The 20352-nt window shown below is 43.4% G+C and overlaps 2 protein-coding genes across 3 annotated transcripts; both read right to left on the reverse strand.

Moving 5' to 3' along the window:
• Positions 1–592: 592 nt before the first annotated feature.
• On the reverse strand, positions 593–7882 carry znf711 (zinc finger protein 711). 2 transcript variants are annotated; one of them, XM_054597089.1, is made up of 8 exons: positions 7563–7882; positions 6080–6190; positions 5869–5967; positions 4532–5416; positions 4275–4421; positions 3954–4133; positions 3564–3698; positions 593–3464 (listed from the first exon to the last, which is right to left on the reverse strand). In XM_054597089.1, exons 3-8 carry the CDS (start codon positions 5945–5947, stop codon positions 2284–2286), a joined length of 2607 nt encoding a protein of 868 aa, XP_054453064.1. In that variant the 5' UTR covers positions 5948–5967; positions 6080–6190; positions 7563–7882; the 3' UTR covers positions 593–2283. The 2 variants fall into 2 exon arrangements, with proteins under 2 accessions (XP_054453064.1, XP_054453065.1); XM_054597090.1 differs by having other exon boundaries at positions 7288–7882.
• A 48-nt stretch (positions 7883–7930) lies between these two features.
• zgc:66447 (SLAIN motif-containing protein-like) lies at positions 7931–20296 on the reverse strand. Its single transcript, XM_054597091.1, has 9 exons — positions 20077–20296; positions 18507–19165; positions 15177–15313; positions 13373–13495; positions 11446–11586; positions 10998–11327; positions 10716–10859; positions 9257–9542; positions 7931–9135 (listed from the first exon to the last, which is right to left on the reverse strand). Exons 2-9 carry the CDS (start codon positions 19154–19156, stop codon positions 9081–9083), a joined length of 1866 nt encoding a protein of 621 aa, XP_054453066.1. The 5' UTR covers positions 19157–19165; positions 20077–20296; the 3' UTR covers positions 7931–9080.
• Positions 20297–20352: the final 56 nt, after the last annotated feature.

Raw genomic sequence — 20352 nt, forward strand, 5'->3', positions numbered from 1 at the left:
TGTGCATATATGTGTTGGAGGATGAGCTGGTGATGAAGGGACATTTTGAATTCCCTTTTACTAACAAACAAAAAGCTTGTTGGCCGCTGGAACGGCAGTAACTGAGGCTTACTGCCATATTTCATCGCTGCTTATCGGTTGACTAAAGTAGTACGACCACATTAAACATCCGGGCTGTACTCAGAGCTGAAAGAACAAAATAAACGGACTTGCTGAAGCAGGTTGTGGGTAAAGCCCGTTTCAAATTCCCAAACCGGATGAGAGAGTGATGGGTGCTTTGTTTTCATCGGCCCTGAACAATTTCCCTACTCTACACAGATGTAGTAAAGAGCACTCAATTGTCTCAAAACTAAAATCCTGCAAGATGTTCACCTTGAATCAGGCCTATAGATCTACTAAATGTAAAAGCACCGTTGACAACGCTTCAACAAAATACAGATTTGCTATAACCAACCGCCTTTAATTGCGTGTGCATAAACGTGTGTTAAATAGTGTAAAAACTGCTGACGGGGTCTTTACGATGTCATGTAAAGATGATTCCTGTTTGCAAGACAGAATAAACAAAAAGCGTAAAAAGATAATTGTTTATTTTGGTTCTTCCCCACCAGTAGTTTTTCCACAATCAGACTGAAAGAAAATATAGACTAAGGTACACGAAATGCGGGGGATTTTTAATATATACCACAATTAATTTCATGGAGACAGCATATGTGCATACTTTAAAGACGAATGCCAATATGATGACCAATGACTTCAAGGGTATAATCCCATGTTTGGGATTGGGTTGGATTATTCAGGACTGCAGGACGAGGATTTGGGGGGGGAAACTTGTTAGTGAGCACAAACAAAACACAAAACCAAATCACTTTTCCATAGAACAAAACAATAAATGGTTTCACCCACCACTTCCAATGACAATTCAGTTCTGATGCAGTGATGGATCGTGCCCACTTGCTAGAGAAAACACTAGAGATAACAATCTTTACCTTTATCAACTCACAAAACTCTGTAGTTGTTTATTATCAAGGGTTTATATATATATATATATATATAGATATATGTATATCTATATATATGTACACACACGTTATTAAAATACAAAAAAAAGTCATTAAAGTGCTTTCTACTGACTCAAACACACAATCTCTGAGAGAATGGTTTTGATACAGCATGTTTGAGAGTTAAAATCACTTATTTTCTGATTAGCTGTGTTCATCAGTGCTTAAGGGGTAAAGACCAACAGATGTAAGGCATGATTGCAATCAAATGGTTAGCTGAGTGAACACACCTGTGTCAGAGGTTACATCACACATACTCAACTTACAGTGGCAGTCAGATGAAACCAACCCAGGGGTTATCAAACGTTTAGCCAACCATCTGCCAAGTTCATTTACTAATACACCTGTGAACTATCGGCACCATCAAAGCAGATATAACAGGAGACATCTGTGTCAGAAATGTGTTGTGTACACTAAAGGGATATTCTACTAATATACCAACGGCGCCATTTCTCCTCCTTGTTAGACACTGCTGATCGAACCAGAAAGTTTCCGATTTAACTTTTAAGACATATTTAACAGAACACAGTCTTTATTATACATAATTAATTTAATGGAACTCCAAGTGGTCAGACTTGCCAGGAAAATCCTAAACGATGGAAGTTAAACTGTTTGATTTAATGAAATATCTTTTTACGGTGCGTAATGCGTCAACATCACTCAAAACCATTTATGAACTCATGAATGGCCCTGCCCCTTAAAGACCAGATGGCATTGAAAACAAAGGTCGGATTAAAAGCTGGTTAATAGGGAAAATAGATACTAGTTGGTACAATGTAGGTAAACTTCTCCGGTGCTCATTCCACATCATCTGAAGAACTGGCGTGACGTTCACAAAGCACCACTTTCTGTTTTACAGGACAGTCATCATCTTGCAGCATTTCAGCTGAGTGGGTATAAAAATATAGACATTTGAGACCCTGAATATATGTTCATATGTGATTTTCTGCAACAAAACAAAACACAATTTACAGCTGTCCCACTCAGTGTACACACTGTCTTTTTTTTTTAGACTTCACCCCCATCTAAAATGTGTTCTTGCATTACCCCTGGGGGAGGAGCTGTACACCCATAACAACACAGAACACACAACGGCAATTATAATGTTGTCGTCTTCACCAACAGCATCAGTGTCATTTCTTTGTTAATACACTAAAATTACCTCTGGGTGTGTGAGACAAGGATTTACTCGGGAAAGAGGAGTGTGTTTGTGTGCTCGATGACATTACATCATCATGTCTTTGTGATGCCTGGCTATGTGCTGGCTCTTCTCCGAGGGCCTCCTAAAGCCCTTGGTGCAGTAGTCGCAGCGGTGGGGGTAGTCCTTGGTGTGAATGGAGATGACATGGCGTTTGAAGCCAGAAGCGTCCGTACTGTTATACTCACAATACTGGCACTGATAAACCTTTCTACCACTGTGCGTCTTCATGTGCTTCTTCAGCTCAGCGGGCTGCCGGAAGCCTCGCCGGCAGCGCTTGCACTTAAAGGGGAGGTCCTTCGTATGCAAGGACAGGATATGGCGACTCAAAGTGAAGGTGTCGGGAGCGTTGAAGTTACAATGGCGGCACTGGTGCACCTTGTTGCCCTTGTGCGTCTCCGCGTGTTTCTTCAACTCCGAAGGCCTGTGAAAGCCTTTCTCACACACGTCGCACTGATGGGGGAAGTCCTTGGTGTGAACAGAGATAATGTGCCGTTTCAGGTCACTGGAGTTGGTGCTCTTGTGCTCACAGTGTGGGCATTGGTGGGTCTTGTGGCCTTGCACAATCTCTATGTGACGCTGGAGTTCCCGTGCGTCAGCGTAGGCTTGGGGACAGTGACTGCACTTGAAAGGCAGATCGGCGCCGTGCTTGCTCTTGATGTGAGTCTTAAGGTTGGACTGATCTGCACAGCGGAACTCGCAGTGCGGGCAGTGGTAGGGCTTCTCGCCTGTGTGGGTCCGCATGTGCTTCTTGAGCTCTGACGGATGGCGGAAGCCTTTGGCGCACTCGACGCACACATGTGCAAAGTTCTTGCTGTGCACAGCCAGCAGGTGACGGTTGAGCAGGCCTTGTTCTGCCGTCTCATAATCGCAGTACTTGCAGTGATGCAGTTTGGGCTCCCGGTCCTTGACGATGAGCTTGTCAGAGCCCAAGGGGCTGGACTCATGGTAGCGCCGTGCGTACTCGCTATATTCTGGAGAGCGCTCATTGTTGTGACTCAGCAGCTTGTGACTCTCCAAGTGGTTATGGAAACTGATTTTCTTGTTGGTGGTGAAGTCGCAGTCTGTGCACTGGTACTTCTTTTTAAGCAGGTGGTCCGGGTGGTTCTTCATGTGACATTTGAGGAAGCCTCTTGAGCGAAACTTCTTCCCACATAAGTGGCAGGGGTAGACAGTCAAAGGCAAACCGTCTGGTCCAATTATAACAGCTGGAAGAGATGGTTGAAAATGCGGTTAACAACCTTTTACATTGTTAAATAATCAAATCATACTGATTTTGTAATCTAAGAACTGTATGTGTTTTATACCAGTCTGACTCTGTCGTGTATCTCCTTTCTTCTTTTTCTTAGCTTTGGGTTTGAGGACCCGGTTGGCACCCAGCCCCTCTCGGATTTGAAGAAATGGTGTAGAAGCTCCATTCTTCACCTGATCAATGGTATTACCTACACAGACAGTTAAGATTATATTAAAGGCAGGATGAAGCACTTGACAAAAGTGTTGACATTTGCTGTACTGCACATAGACAAAAATATTTTGTTGTTGAGTAAGTCATATAAAGTGAATGCTGACACACAGCAGTCTCCTCTTACTGATCTCCTTTCAACAGTCAAAGACTGAATGTTGACGCCTTTTACTTTTTACAGCCAAACAACCTGTCTGACATAATTAACTATAAGCTGTGTCATTAAGAAACATACTTATGTCATCATCGTCATCTTCATCACTGTCGTCCTCATCATCCTCTTCTTCTTTTGTATGGTTCTTGACTGCCATGTAGACCATCTTGTCACGGCCAACACCCAGTCTTCCGGATGATGCAGCTTCCAGGTCAGGATGGCCATTTTGGTAATCATCCTCGGTTATGACTTCTGTTCCACCTGGAAAAAGAGAAAAATTCAAATTTAATCAAAGAACCATACAATCATTGCATTAGTTACATCCGGTCTAAATGAATTACCAGAGAGGAATCTAATTGTGTTGTTAAAATGATTTAAGTGATCATTCTTAAAGTTACTTGCCTAAATCGTCATCCGCTTCAGCTTTGAAAATGTAGACTTTGATGACCTCAGAGCCATCCTCCTCTTTACATTCCTTGTCTTCCATTACCTCAGTGCTGATCTCCAGGGGAGTGTCTCCTATGTCCAACTTCTCTCCCACCTCGTCCACTAAAGCGACACAAGTAGCCATAGTTATCAAAAATCAGCATAAAGAAAACATGGCGTTGCATAAGAGTAATGTTTATTAATATAAGCTCTCAAAACTCAAGCTGTCTTACAGGAGATCATGAGGTAATCTTCAGAGCTGCTTCTTGCATCATCATCCTCATCTGTCTGCATGGGAACAGCCTCAGCTGGCAGCTGTTGGTGGATTATGGTCTCGGAGTTGGCCTCTGTCACCATCAAGCCTTCTGACACAAGCTGGTGGTCCAGAGTGTTGTCCTGGTGCTCAGACAGTAGCTCTGCCACAAACACCTGGTCTGGCATGTCGTCGTGGTGGTGGTTGGAGTCCTGAATGAGGTCTGATGTCAGGACATGATGATGGTGATGGTGATGATGGTGATGATGATGATGGGAGTCCAGATCTTCCTCTATTGCAACCTCTGTGCCCAGAATATTCTCGGGCATGATCACACTGTGTTCTGAGGACACCATGTCTTCAGTGGTAATTTCATGGGCTTCTACCCCCTGAGACTGCAGACTTTCGACGTCTACCTCCAGGCCTTCAACAACCTCAGCTTCCAAACCCTCCACTTCCACCTCTTCCTCAAGGCCCTCGACAACGTGAGCTTCCAGGTCCTCAACATCGACCTCAGTTTCCAGGCCCTCCACCACGTGCGCCTCCAGACCCTCCACTTCCACCTCACCATCTAGGCCCTCGACAACCTGAGCCTCAAGCTCAACCACATGTGTCTGTAGCTCATCCACTTCTGCCTCCAGGCAGTCAACATCTGCGTGTAAGCTCTCCACCACCTCAGTCTCCAGTTCTTCGACCACCTCAGTCTCAAAGTCGTGAACCACCTGCGTCTCTAGGCCTTCCACCTCAAGTTCATGCTCCAGGAGGATGCCCTCGTCCGTCATCACATCAGAAAGAAGCATACCCTCGGGCACAGACACCACAATGTGCTCGCCATCAATGTGAGCCAGACCCCCCATTCCTGCAACTGTAAACACGAGACAACAAGAGGGGTGCATGACAAAGAGTTAATGACATACATAAAGCTAATGACAAGTAAAGCTAAAAACTGTTTTTGCACATTCTAGCTACAGCGAACATATCTGAGAAGCTTTTCAAATGTTTGTGAAGGTGTATTACCCTCATGTTGTTGGTATGCTGTGAAAATGTCAGACAGACCTTTAATGTCACTGTGACTTTGTTATTTAGGTAGACGATTAAGCTAAATGTCATTTACAGTGTAAACGTGACAGCTGTGACACAAATCACCTGATCAGTAAGTGTATGAGATGGTCTCTTATCATGGTTTACAGTAATAACAGTTTTTATATTTATGACTTGTAGGCTAAGCTTTTCTTTTACTTGTGTGGTAATGTGTCTTGGATTACATTCTGCATGCTGAGATTTTGGGGGTTCAACTTGTCCTATTTGACCACCTACCAAAGTCTTGCATGATCATGGCGTGAGGCATCTTCAGCTCCTGAGTGTGCAGCTCCAACACCCCTCCTCCTTGATCCATGTCGTTACTCTGGAAAAATACTGAAAATTGCAGTGTACACTGTGTTAGCTGTTTCATTGAACTTTGTTAATGTGCATTACTAAAAATGAAAGTGAAAGCACCATCTACCAAAGGCTGGTACTTAATACATACCTTCACATTTGATGACAAAACCCTTAGAAGACGACCAATAGGATATCTAATGTGCTTCCTTCCATCAAGGTATATTAATCAATCCCTCTAATGGTACTTTTGAGCATTGAGCTGATTTAAGAAAAGAGAGAAAAGAGGTAATGAGTCAGTTACATTACATTTCATTACAGTCATTTAGCAGACGCTTTTATCCAAAGCGACTTACAATAAGTGTATTGAACTACTAGTCACCAGAAGTCATAAGTGCATCTTTTCTTTCTTAAACAAGCATCTAAGAGCAAAAGTACAGTGCAGAAGCAAACTAATACGAATACAATAAGTGTTAAGTGGAAGGCTCAGGGTAGTACTTCTTGAAGAGGTGAGTTTTCAGCCTGCGCCGAAAGATGGGCACTCCTGACGTCAGTGGGGATTTCATTCCACCACTGTGGGGTGACACTTAAGTGTTGTACATTACATTTTTACATTACATCAGTCATTTAGCAGACGCTTTTATCCAAAGCGACTTACGATAAGTGTATTCAACATATAGGTATTCAAGAGAACTACACAAGTGCATCTCCTTTCTGTGATGTAACAACATCACTGGCTCTGGTTTAGCATAAGGACACTGTTGCCCCCACAGACATTGGCCTCTGTATGATAATCTGAAAGCACTGGGGGCAGTTGTCAGTTGTGTTGTTGACCACTGGCTCCACCCATCGGCTGTCCAGAGTACTGCAGGCAGCTCCAACCTGAGGACACACAGCCAGACACCTGGAGCTGGTTGAGCCTGATGGCTGCAGACAAAGGGCTCAGTGTGCAGGAGGATGAGCTCGCATGCAGCGGCTCTGATCGCTCCTAAAAGATGAGTCCTGCTTGTTTTTATAAGAGGAAGTGCATTGCCTCATCATTTAGTAACGTTAATGATCTGCAGGGGACGATATCCCTGCGGGTATACATCACTAAGATCAAAATATCGCTTTTTTTTTTTTTCCTCTCTCTTCATGTGTGGTGCAAAGCCAGTGCTGTGCATAAAGCTACACATGCACCGAGTCCACGGCCGCCATTGAAAGCACCGCAGACGTTATGCAACGCATACCAGGGCGGCTACCGCCCTCCACCCCGCCGCAGCTAACTAGCCACCGAGCTAGCGCTGCTCCTCTGCGCGCCATCTTGTTTTAGCCTCAAAGCTAACTCACGCAATGCACGAAAAAACGATCTTATGTCACCGTTAAATCAGCGCGGGAGGCCGTGCAACACTTCACGTGAATGCACAAGCATATGCAGCGGCTCAGTGCTCCGGGTTTGGTGGTTTCTCCTGCTCGTTTCTCCTGTTCTGCGCCACGTCGCCCGCTAGCTAGCCTGCTAAGCTAACGCGCAGCAGCGTGTGCCGCATTATCTTCCATGTTGTTTTTCCAGAAGGCTGAACGGAGGCCCGCTACGGCCGACTGGGCCCTCACGTCTTATTCCACATGCCTTTCAAACCGACTCGAGATAATTTTACCTGATAGCGTCGTCTTCTGACTCTATCGGTGTTTGTCCCCCTTCTCAGTTTTGTCTGTTATTGTTTTGGTTTGTTTTTGACGGTAAGCTAAGTGCGGCCTGCAGTTTTGGATCCCCGGGCACCCTTTGCTAGGCCTCGGCCAATCAGCTTGCTTCCTGACGAGCAGAGGGAGGGCGGGGGGCAGACAATGCGTGGCCTCGTTTACCGCTGATCCCTTACTATTTGCGTCATGCATAAGAGAGCAGAGTTGCATTAACACGGGCTTTCTCTCATAATGTCAACATGTATGTAAGCTCGGGTGTGAGACACTGAGTCAAAACATTATCACATGGAGATTTAGATGTTTTTTTTTTGGTTTTTTTTAAACTCTTGCAGAGGCCTGTGGGCCATTTTGTCACAAGGGGGGTGGGGTAGTGGAGAGCTCATTTGTGAGGAGTTTGGTCATGCAGCCAGGAAACTCCGGGAGATGCTGATGGTGCTGCTGCTGTGGATGGATTGCAGTGTGACTAAATTGCCTGATATGCAAACAGACCTTTGCATGCATGGATTGTATAATAAAAACAAACAGAAAAGCTGCAATTAAAGTTTTAGGGTGGACTTTATTATTTAGTTTCTTTACAGCTCCTAATTGTCAGAGGCACTATGCATGAGGGTGCATAGCTGTCTTAAGGCACAAGGCCTTCGTGCATAAACATTTTCTTCATTGCAGTGGTATTCAAAAGCACACTCTAAATCCAAATATTGATATGCAGTAAAAATGTGTTCAAAAGCATTACCATAACAGTACCTTTTAATGACTCAAGATTCTTCTGGAAATAGAAAGAGTTTTGCAGCTGAAATGCACCTTGGCGCAAACCGTATTTTCCATTTTTGTATTCTTCATAAGGGCAGTGTGGTTTACAGGAGTTGCATTGCTGTGTCAGCAAAGAGCAAAACACAAATACAACACAAATCTAAAGATAATTACACAATGAACCAATCAACATTCATAAATCCACACAGATCATATTGCAGTTACATGATTAGGATAAAAAAAACCAAAATAAAAACAAGCATGCAACATTCAGCACCTTGATCTAGTAGGAATGCACATAGAAAATGAACATACCAATATCTTCATTTAAATTGTCTTCATATCAATTACATCAAGAGAACAGTGATACAACCCTTCATATTCCAGCAGTTTCTCACAATTACCATAGAAAAATAAGTAAAATTGACACAAACAAATTTTCTGGAAGCTCAGAGTTGGTCCATATCACAAGTGGAGTGTGCATTTGTGCCTTAATGTCTGCCTACACATCCTCTTTGTGTGGGTTGACAATGTTTCATGCGAGGAAGAGAGATTAGCCTTGATTTCGGATCCAGTGCAGCCCAGCGCTCCAGTCTGAAATAGGGACCGAAAGGTTGTACGACACATTTGTTGACACAGCTGCTGTGTTCTTTGAGTGTACAGAGGTAAAGGGAAGAGGTCAGGTGAGGGTTGCAGCAGTGAACATCCTTCATTACCGGCCAGGCTCAGTAACAGCCATCTTTCCAGGATTCATCCGACATTTTAGTCATGCCAAAAGACCTGTCAATAAAATAGAGTTGGTCTTCATTCATTGTGATGATCTGAATAGCATAAAAACAAGTTTACCATTATTGAAAAGTAATTTCAACATTCCTTCATAACTTTTCATTTCAGCACTCACCTCCTTGGGGGCTGTGAAAGTTTACTCCTGGTAGATGCCTGTCCTCTGCCCACGGCGGCCCTCCCTCCTCCAGTGGAGGCTCTACCGGGTATGTAGGCACCGCCATTGGCAGAACCTGGTGACTGGACCCTGCGGCCCCCTCCTGCAGGCGGTGCTTGGACAACGGGCAGACCTCTGGAAGGCTGACGACCGGGTGCCATGGCGCCCGCAGGATTGACAGCTTTAACTGGAGTCTGCAGGGAGAGAGGTGACTGGCCACTGCCACGCAGTCGACTGGAAGCCATACCTTGAGTGGAAGAAAGGGCACACAGGTTTAATAGAATCTCAACCAGCTATTGCTTTTTGGCGAGGGAAATCAAATACAGGTTGTAGATATAAAACAAAATATAAATATGCTGTAGTTGAAATCCAAACCCTGTGTGTGGTATGTACGAGTTGGAGGTAAGCCTGGGAGGAACAGTACTGGGTTAGCAAGGATAAGTTTGGAGGAAAGTAGTGGAATAATCATGTCGCAGTTAACTTTTCATTACCTGGGTTATGTTAGGGAAGGAGGAAGGTAAAATTGGGATGGTTTATGGAACTCACATAATAGTTGTGTGCCATATATAATATGAATTTGTTATAGATAGCACAACTTGTAAGGGTTAGACGGTCAAGGATAGATCGATACATCCATTTCGATGCATCAGATCAATATCAGATTTTCGGGGGATAGTGTCAGCGCATCAATGTCCATCAAAGACTTGCATTTTGAGGTTGTTCAACATTCATGTTTAGCAATTTATTTACACGTGAAAAACATGATCAGAGCAACTTTGTGATTTTTGTTTGTGTATATATTTTAGAATGTTGCTATCTTATGCATATTATTTTGTTGGTTAATGCATGAGATTTGTAGCAAGCACATGTCTTTTAATGTTGGTAAACATTAAAAATGTTTCATTGACAGTAGCCTTCTGTGCACTTTTATTTTTTTCCAATACATTTACATTTATTATATTACTGTTTTCTTTTTTAACTTTCTGTCTACTTTCGTAGTTACGCACCGTCTAAAAAAATGTAAAACCTGCTTTGCATTCGTTTGTTTGCCATCAGTCTTAACAGCCTTTGTTGGTGCACTGCTGTGTTTCTTGGCGCATTATTACCATCAGTGGATTAGTGACTAATGTGAAACCGTTGCCAAATATATGTATCGTGTCACCCATGTGCAAGATATAAGAAAACTGGGGACCTGCTCATAAAGAGAACTGCTCCATAGGGCTAGTAGTGGTCAATTATTCCACAGGGTATTTTTAATACAAATCTTCCAGAATATTGTTCAAACCTGAGGTCATGCAAGGCTTTGAGAAGGTATGGGGGTAGGTTGGAAGTGACACTACAAAAGGGCTAAATGCAAGGCAAAGGAAGGTGCCATTATATTGGAGAAATGGTGCGGACCAGGTGAAGAGGGTAGTGTTACCTGTGGAGGGGGAGTGAGTCAGGTGGGACATGCGGTTGCCAGAGCTCTGGAGGTTAGCCTCCATGCTGCGGCTGTTTCTGACTGCCTCCAGGGAACGTAGGCTGGTGCGGGGGGCCAGATTAGGCATACTGTGCCTCAACTCCTCTGGAACCACACATACAATTCACATTTAGCAACAGCAGTATGTGTGTCATCACAGCTTTGGTTCAACAAGAATCTGTGATGGTCCCTCTGATCATCTTGACCTAGGGTATAAATGCTGAATCGCTTGGTATAGCCTACCCTCACTCTTGGCAAATTTAAGCAGCTCTGCACTGGGGCCCTGGAGAGATCGTCTGGGTGCTCTTGTGCGTGGAGCCCCGAGTCGGCTGCTGTATTCCTGGCCGTGATTGGAGGTGGAGGGGGACAGGCACCGGGGTGAGCCTAACGGCGACGGGGTGAAGCGCTGTCGTCGCTGGGGCATGGAGCAAAACTCGTCCTCCTCGTCCTCCAGGCTGTAACTGTCAAATTCCTGATCGCTGTAGGTGCCCCCCCGGCGCAGGGAATGTAATGAGGCGTTGGAGCTGCGGCGTGATGCAGATGCTGAGGTGGATGCATAATCCTGCCTCAGACCTGACACCAAAATAATAAAGTTAAAAACGGCATATACAGGCAGCCATGGAATTTAGAATTGGGAAAGACAATGACACGTGATGTTCAGCACATCATGTGCATAACTCCTCCCACTCACTCTCTTCCTGTAGTCGAGCCATGATCTGGACATCAGTGAGATCCTGCAGCTTATAGCCCATCGAGATGGAGTCATCTGATGTGCTGAGCTCACTGTCTATGGAGGACTGCGAGCTCAGGGCAGATTGCATGGTAGGGGCACCTGTAAAAACACAGCGGCACGTTTTATTAAAAAAGCTGCATCTCACAACAATATGAATCACACTTATGATGACTCTACTTTGGGCAGAATTCTTTTTAATTCTCAAATAAAGGCAGATACCAAAATAATGGCCATGTGGGCTGAACAAATAAAAGCCAGGGGAGCGAACTGTGGAAAAAAAAACTTTTCTAAGACCGGTGTTATATTATATTAGCTACATGCTCTCCAGACAAGAGTTATCCATGGATATTGCCTGGCATGTTATGCCTCCATTGTGCATAGGAATGGTGCCAGGTTAAAACCTGTACAATGCTGCACAGCCGCAGGATTGTATCAAAGAATGATTATAAGCTTTCAAACCAGGATTGCCCAACAGAGACAGGACTTCAGCACCCAAAAAAACGAGATTGATATAAGCAACTGTCTTGATTAATGGGCCCGCTTTTACGCCAAAAAACGAGTATGAGAAATGTTACACCATCAGCTATGTGTTCACTGAATTGATCACAGAAGATTTGACGCCAACAGTATCTGTCAGACTCTGCTCAGTAGATGACGGGAATTGATTGATCAAGTTCATACAATTTATTATTGCCTCAAGGTAACCAAGGTATTTTGGTTTTAGTTTAGAAGTATTGGAGATCAGTAGCTTAATCGGTCACTATCAGCTTGAGGTGTGTGAGGTGGTGCGGCCTACTTCAGGACAAATTTTGATTTAAGTTAAAATCCCCCGATGGATACACATTTTATGTAAATTATCAGACTGACACGGCTTAGATTTACGAATTTAAAGTGTAAATATAGAAAAATCTCATCTGGTTTATTTAAATTAAAAAGTCTCTCCACTGGACCTCACTTTTCAAGCAGCATTAGACTAGAAAGGACTGTCTCTACTGATGATACCCAGGAAAGCTGTATGCTAAGTTTCCCCCGCCAGGCGTGTCTGTTTAATACAGGCCTCACTCTCATGCTAATGGGAAATGACAACATCATCCAGGGGCATTTGGTTATGTAAAAACTCTGGGATTAGATAGCATCACCACCCACAAGCCAAGCATTTACAAGTTCATGCAAATATTTGTTATTTACAGGGTATTCATAACAACATCAGCATTGTTGGTCTCTGCAAAGAAATGCCAGGCAATGTGAGGAATAACAAAAGTGCAAAGTAACCGTAACAATCACCACAAAGTCAAGATCAACTGCATAACACATTTCACACAGGTTAGCGTTACCAAAACCCTTCAATAAGTTTTTTTTATCCCCTGAGGTACAAACCACATATACTTATAAAGTATAACAGTGTTACAGATGTGTGGTTTGTGGTGCATTCATGTGTTTACTATCAGCAACCTTTTGTCATGCAAGAAGCTACCAAATACACATTTGCCCTTTCATGACGTCTGTAGTCACTTCTCTTTTTCTTCGTTCCTAATTTCCCTGCTGTTCAAAGGACCATAATTTAGTAATAAAGACCCCAGTAATAAAATAAATGGCAAACAATGTCTGCCTGGTAGAAGTAGAAAATCAATCTAACTTGTAGTATGTTTTGAAAAATAGTTTTAAAAAAATGTGCAGTGTATGTGGCACACGGTAAACTGGGTAAAACATGCAAAAAGGCTAGAATAGTCTTTAAAAATGATCGTTCAGATCCCGAGGGAACACATTATTATGCATTAGTGCACACACAAATCAACTGACCTACATCCTCACAATAACCGGAGTCAACCTGACAGTGGTGTTGAGCAGGAAATGAGGAGCACAGTGTGTTAATGTCATGCCATACCTGAGCTGCCACAAGTTAGTAGGGATTTGTTAGTTGATTTGTGGTACCCAGGAGAGATCAGGCCTGAGCCTGTCGAGCCTGCCTCTGCTGAAGGGCTACTGTACATGTTCCTCCATCGACACGCTGCAGGGAACAGGAGGGGAGAGATTAGATATCCTCCGAGAAGAAGATAAACACTTTTGTTTGCGTCTTTACATGTGTAAATCTTTTTATTTGAAACTGCTAATGGTGCCATATTGACCAAGAATCCCTGGAAGAAGAAGATACTTTGTATCTCAATAGAACCTTCCTGGCTAAATAAAAGGACAATATGAAGATAAATAAATATGAAGAACATCATATATAATAAAGTATGGTTGGACAAATGTAAATTATTAAGCGCACCATTGTTAGGGGAAAGCGATAGGTCTTGGGCACACAAACTGTGTGCACGTCTTCCACCCTGCACCTACTATTTGGGTTCATGTAGGTGCAGAAGCGCAAAGTGCAAAAGAGTCCGTCACAACAGCTGAGCCAACAACAGTCACACATGACGACAAAAAGTCAACAAAGGAGGAATCGGACCTCTGGGGAATCTTCTTGTTGTCTGGATGATGTAGAGCGACATTATTGTGAACACATAGCACCTCATAACATCAACCAGAGGGAGATGTTGTGTAGTACTTTTAACGGTTATTCAGGCAAAAACATATAGAAATAATTGTTTAGTGAACGAATCATATACGAGTTCACCAATCCAACACTATTTTATGCCATAATTGTACTGTATTTCATGTACGAAATGATTATGTTGTATATAAATGTGGACGCAGCGTTAAAATCAAATATGACATGAACTGAACAAAAAAGAAGCTGTGAAGCACAGAATTAATGAGCTTCAGCTATCCGATGTCTCCCTCATAAATAGACAGAAGGCCGAGTTATAAACAACCAGTCTGATGTGTGGGTTTTTTGTAGCAGCCTGGTGTCATTTGCATGTGATTTAATTAAGTGAACACAATGCATGGCTGTGTTTAATAGCACTGCGCTCCTGTGCAGCACATCCCATCATCAGACTGATTTACCAGCATTCCTGCTTTAACCAAAGTAATGCAGCGTTTAATGTTCAGGGCAATAACAGGTGCAGATGTAAATTGTTTCCTTGAAAGCTTTGAGAACTAACAGTGTCAATATATGAATACTGTAAGGTTCAGTTTAGAAAATACCTTTTTTTTTCCTTCTATAATTCATCTTTACAGCTAACCCTATAGTCTCTACGCCAACAGGCAGTTTCATGGCCCGCTGCTGCCGTTTAAAAACGAGAGCTGCCCCAGGGGGAAGAGGTAATCCAACCCAGCCTGTGACTTCAGTAGTCATTCAGCCCTGGCGTGAATAGCTCGGTTGTTCCGGTTCTGCAGTGTGCAGGAAGTCGGAGCTGCGAGCTTGGTAAATAATATATGGGACTTGTTGGATCAGACACAAACTTCTGTCCACACGTAGACAAGTACACACAATGTACACATTCACTGAGTGCTCGGGCTTTAAAACAAACACAGATCTGTGCACACAGTTGAGGTGAGCAGTAAATAAGAAAGCAGTCATTTCGCAAAGGGAGGTAAGACTATCTCCCTGTACTGAATAAGGTGTCTTAATCTTGATGTAGGCCAACCACCTCTGAGGCAGCGACATGTGACAGAAAGACCTTCACATACAAAAATCTGAGCCATATTTTGAAAGCTGTTGTTTCTTAGGGATTATGGGCATGAACAAAAATGCAAGTCGATTCATTTTTGGTTCACACGTTTCAAAGTGTGTGTTTACATACTCTGGTCCAAGCGGCTGATCAGGGTCCGACAAGCTATTTCTGTCTCTGGGCTGCGATGGTCAAGAGCCTGCCGACACCACTTCAATGGAGAATCTGGGCCTTGATCGGCTACTTGCTTTTTTGGAGACACATACAACCTGTGGAGAAAAGGCAGACAAGAAGAAAACAAACTATTATTAAGGGAAATGTGAGCAATGACGAGAAGCAAAAGGGGATAAGGAGAGGAATACAGAGATGGAAAAACTGAGTTGGGGAGAAGGCAGGTTGGAAACGAAACAGTAATCCTAATCTACTTTTTATTAAACATGCTTGTCAAGATGGAGATTAGTGTGAATTATTGGCCTATGAGGTATGCACTTAATAGTACTGAGCATGCCGTGCACAGTAAGAATGTTTATAACAATGCACGACATAGGAGTGACTGATCACAGCATTAACTCCTAACCACTGAGTAAGACACTGGGAAGCTGCAATTAAAGTTTGGTTTGTTTGAAGTGAATGATGTCATCAGATCAAACAGGGAGTGAGCAAATACTTTATGTAATACATCTCTCAACATCATTATCTCAGCCTCAACCTGGTTCTCAAACATGACTGCTGGGACATTTACATCTGCCTAACATATCCTCATCTCGACGGGCAACAGTCTGGCTGAAAAATCTGTCAAATAAAGACGTCAAATTTCAAACCCAGAGTTATATTTGGAATAAGCTGCCGGAAACAATCACGTCAACAAACCAAACACAAAGCCAGCCATGATCGTTTTTTTCATGAAGCCACACAATGTCGCCATCTGAACTGTGGCGTGTCCAGTGTTGCCTCAGTGAGAGCAAACAGGCATACGTTCACCACAAACTTTGAACTAGCAGTCACATGAGCTGATCCCCTTTGAGTTGGACACACAAAAAGGCCTGGACGGACTGGTTCTGTGCCAATCAACTGCAAATCATCGTCCCATTGGGCAAACACAAAAGGACCATTTCCATACCGGAATGAGCAACAATACAGAGAGCAATATTCAGGGCACACATCCTGCCAGAGAGCACGGCTTTTGTGCGTGTGTGTGGGTGTGTTTGATTTCTGCTAAATCAAATGAAAAGATATACCCGACCACAACTGTCTTTATAATAATATCAAAGAAATACGTAGAGCAGCATATGTGGATGAAGACAACATCAATTTCTGTATGTTCCCGACTTAGTTATTCTATATTATAATTTCAAACAAACCCTATAGTAGTAATAGGGTTAATTATTAATTATAATTATAGTTATAATAAAACAGGTGTTCATCCTTTTATTATGATACCAAGCAGTGTCCTATCTGTGTTCAACCACAGCCAGGAGCCACATCACAGAGGCAGGATGGATAACTTATGTCTTCGATGCATTCCAGGTTTTTCTGCTTGACTGTATCACTGAGGAGAGTAAGACAGAGGTTTTTAAGATGAGGCTTGTGTGTGGAATCTAATAGGTCGGAGACACTATTTTGCTAAGCTTAAGAGTTTACAGAGTTATTTTATGTAAGTGATAAAAAAAAGTCCAACAGGAAAATGACCAGGATTTAAGAACAAGATGGACAGGGCGATTTTTTATATTGACCTGGTGGGTTTGAAAAATGTTCTGTCTAGTCTAATCAAGTCTTGGAACCATTATTTAGAGTGCAGAAACTGTGCCACTGGTAGTCAATTTTTTTCTCTCAAAAAGTCCAGTGTTTCTAGCATTGTTTCAGTCTGGTCACACAGGGGGGCCCATGGATCACATGCTGTGCAATCCCACTCAAAGCAGTTTAGCCATGCGGCAGCATCCAGCCCAGAGCAGATGAGATTATGTCGCCGTTAGGATTACAGGATTTTTTGGCTATGATAACCCCCCAAAGCACATATGGTATGGCTAATGATGTGAAACCGAAAATAAGTCGTGAACGGTCTGACTGTTAAGCTGCTAGAGTAACCATCAGGAACACAATATGGTATCTGTTTTAGGCGGCGCAACGTGCACAGCATAAACAAACATGTCTAGACTGAACTCTGGTGGGATGTTAACATGGATTATTAGTTATTTACCCTCTTTTACTGGTCATTCTGGTAAAATTCTGCCAATTAAACTAGAGGAAATTAGCAAAGTTCATCTTGTGTAAAACAAACAGGCTTTATATAAGCTTCAACATGACCTGCATGCAGGAATGAACTAATGCTGATATAGCTTAGTTGATGTTTCGTACATTGTTTAACAAGGCTTAGTTGATGGAGATCTATGCCGGGACAACATAATAACAAATAGTATTATAACAATTTATAAAAATAGCTTCTCTCCTTGAAACAGCTTGATGGAACACTTCTGGTGCCTAAAGCATTTTCATTCATGCCATCTGTAGACATTAATAAAATAGAAACGATCTTGCGATGGGACGCATTTTACACAGATGTGACGTTAATGCAGTGACAAAATCTGTCTTCAGAAATATAAACACCTGGCAAAGTACTGAAAAACACTTCTGTGGTAGATCTTCTTCCGTAGGTGTCTCCTTGACCCCGGTCTGCCATGATGACACACCCACATAGAGAGTCAGCAGGTGAAAACAACACCAGAGCCTCTGTCTCGTCTGGTACAAAAGCTTTGTGTTCATCATTACCTGCCAAACAGGTCGCATATAGGTCACGCCCATTGTTTTCTTAGGTCAGACAGCTTAGAGTCAATTTTTGTAGGCCCGTCAACTCCTTCTGAACTTGTTCCCTCCGGCTGGTTGCCCATTTCTTTTACCGCTTCCTTGTCAGACCAGCGTCTTTCCTCTCTCTCTTTTCTCCATCACTAACCTCATTTTTCTTTCTTAGCAGTAAATATTCAGAGTTAGCGGTCAAAATGTTTGCCAAAGTTAAGCAAAGCTCTGAAAGTACAAGAAAAGTCTCCTTGACTCTGTGGATAAGGGGGAAAAAATGCAGTCTTGGCCAAGAACTAACTCTAATTTTAAATCCAAATAACCTACTGCTACAGAACAGAGCATAGTCACTTCCTGTGGGGGAGTAACACACTTAAAAATCAGAGGTTAAAATGAAAGAGCACAAGTGACTCATCGGGCTGAAGGGGCTTCTCTACCTATACACAAGAAAACTTAAAAAGATGGCCTGTGCTGCCAGAAATCAACTTCCCCTGAAGGTAACTCATATGCAGTGCCACATACTAGTATGGACTTGAACAGCTTTCTCTCTCACATCTGTAGATGCTAAGATCCTGTACACTGATCAGTCCAGTACTATAGTAGGATAGAGGGAGGCCATCAAAACATAACAAGAGACCAGAGACAAGCAGTTCAGATAGCAAAAAAACATACCAGCTGTCCTCGTCCTCTAGGTCTGCACACTCATCCTCCAAATCTAGGACATCCACCTCATCCAGTGCAGTCTGGTCCACCCCCGAGTCGCTATCTGCAAGTGTCTCTGACTCATAACTTTCCTGAGAGGGGCTCTCTGGGGTCTGGGACTCTGTCGCTCCGTTGCTGCTGCAGGTCAAGGTGAGAAACCCGCCACATGTAGCCTGGCCCTCCTCTTCATCCTCTTCCTCCAGCCTTTTGGCCGTGGGCAGAGGGGACATGTCTTCACCGCTGCTGCTGTCCTGAGTGGGTGACAGCTCAAAGTCTGTCCTGCCCAGCTTGCCACCGTGCTCCGACCTGAGGTGGGAGTTGGTCACCTCCTCGCAAGTCACAAGCATCTCATTGATATTGCCAGCGTCTGTGAGGTTGCTGTTGCTGATGGCTCCTCGGCTGATGGTGGTCTTGCTCCCCCTGTTGCGCAGGGTCTCATTCTGGACCTCCAGCCTACGAACGAGCTCCTGCAGCTTTCGTACCTCCTCCAGCTCCACCCCTGCCAGGTCCTGACCCCCCTCTTCCTCTTCTTCGCACCCAGGCTTGGAGGTCTCCTTGAGGCCAGCGGGACTGCCATTGTCAGCCTGGGGGACCACGCTGGCACTGTCCGGGACCACCATGCTCCTACTCTGTTGGGAGGAAGAGTAGGATTATAATTTAAACCATGACATCACACAACAGGTCTTCATATTAAGGCATTAGCTCAAGCTTGATAGTACTTCCACCGAGCCTTCCGCTTAGCACTTATTGTATTCGTATTAGTTTGTTTCTGCACTGTACTTTTGCTCTGGTTTATGCTCTTAGATGCTTGTTTAAGAAAGGAGATGCACTTACAGTACCAGTCAAAGGTTTGCACACACTTTCTCATTCAATTGTTTTTCTTTATTTTTATTTTTTTCTACATTGTAGATTAATATTGAAGACATCCAAACTATGAAGAAACACATATGGAATTATGTGGTAAACAAACAAATGCTCAACAAACCAGAACATGTTTTATATTTTAGATATTTCAAAGTAGGTTTGTCCAAACGTTTGACTGGTACTGTATGACTTCTGGTGACTAGTAGTTCTCTTGAATACCTATGTTGAAAACACTTATGATGACTAATGTAAATAATGTAATGTAATGTACTTCATGCTTGCTCTCGTTATGTTGCAGACTGCACCTTTAGTGAATGGGCACTATGTAGTCAGCAACACAACAGCAACTTAACACATGGTCACTGCAGCCAAATAAACACATTAGCATTATAAATCCTCTTTGTCTCCTTCATTCACATGCAATCTTTAGACCTCAGTCACCTGGAGCAGCTCTTAGTATCAGTAGGCCACTTGAACATTGCATAAACTAACGTGAGTCCATTTTACCCAACAATCCTCTTACATGTATTTACTATCACGTTGCACAAGTCTGCAGGGGGCTGATGCAAACCATCCAATATACCTCCAAGCATGCATGTGGTGGTATATCCGCACATGCGTGTATATGTGAGCAAATGTTAGCTCGGTTAGCATGCAAACAGCAAAACAACCGTACCGGTGAGTGATCCGTGTTGTTGCAGTCGACCCAGCGAGCTGATGACTGAGCTTACCCCCGCCTCTCGGAGCTCTCAAGCCGCATGAATGAAGCAGCTAATTAAACCCCCTTTGACATGGTGCTCACCTGGATAATGATTGTCAACACGTTGGGATTAATCTCAGGGAGCTAGTCCATGATGTATTGGTTACGTGAGCATCACTGGCAGCGTGCAGCGTCTCTCCACAGCTATGGTTAACTAGCTCGTTGATGGACTCCAGTCAGACCAGCAGCGCT

This window comes from Anoplopoma fimbria, chromosome 4, assembly GCF_027596085.1.
Source record: "Anoplopoma fimbria isolate UVic2021 breed Golden Eagle Sablefish chromosome 4, Afim_UVic_2022, whole genome shotgun sequence".
Classification (NCBI taxonomy): Eukaryota; Metazoa; Chordata; class Actinopteri; order Perciformes; family Anoplopomatidae; genus Anoplopoma; species Anoplopoma fimbria.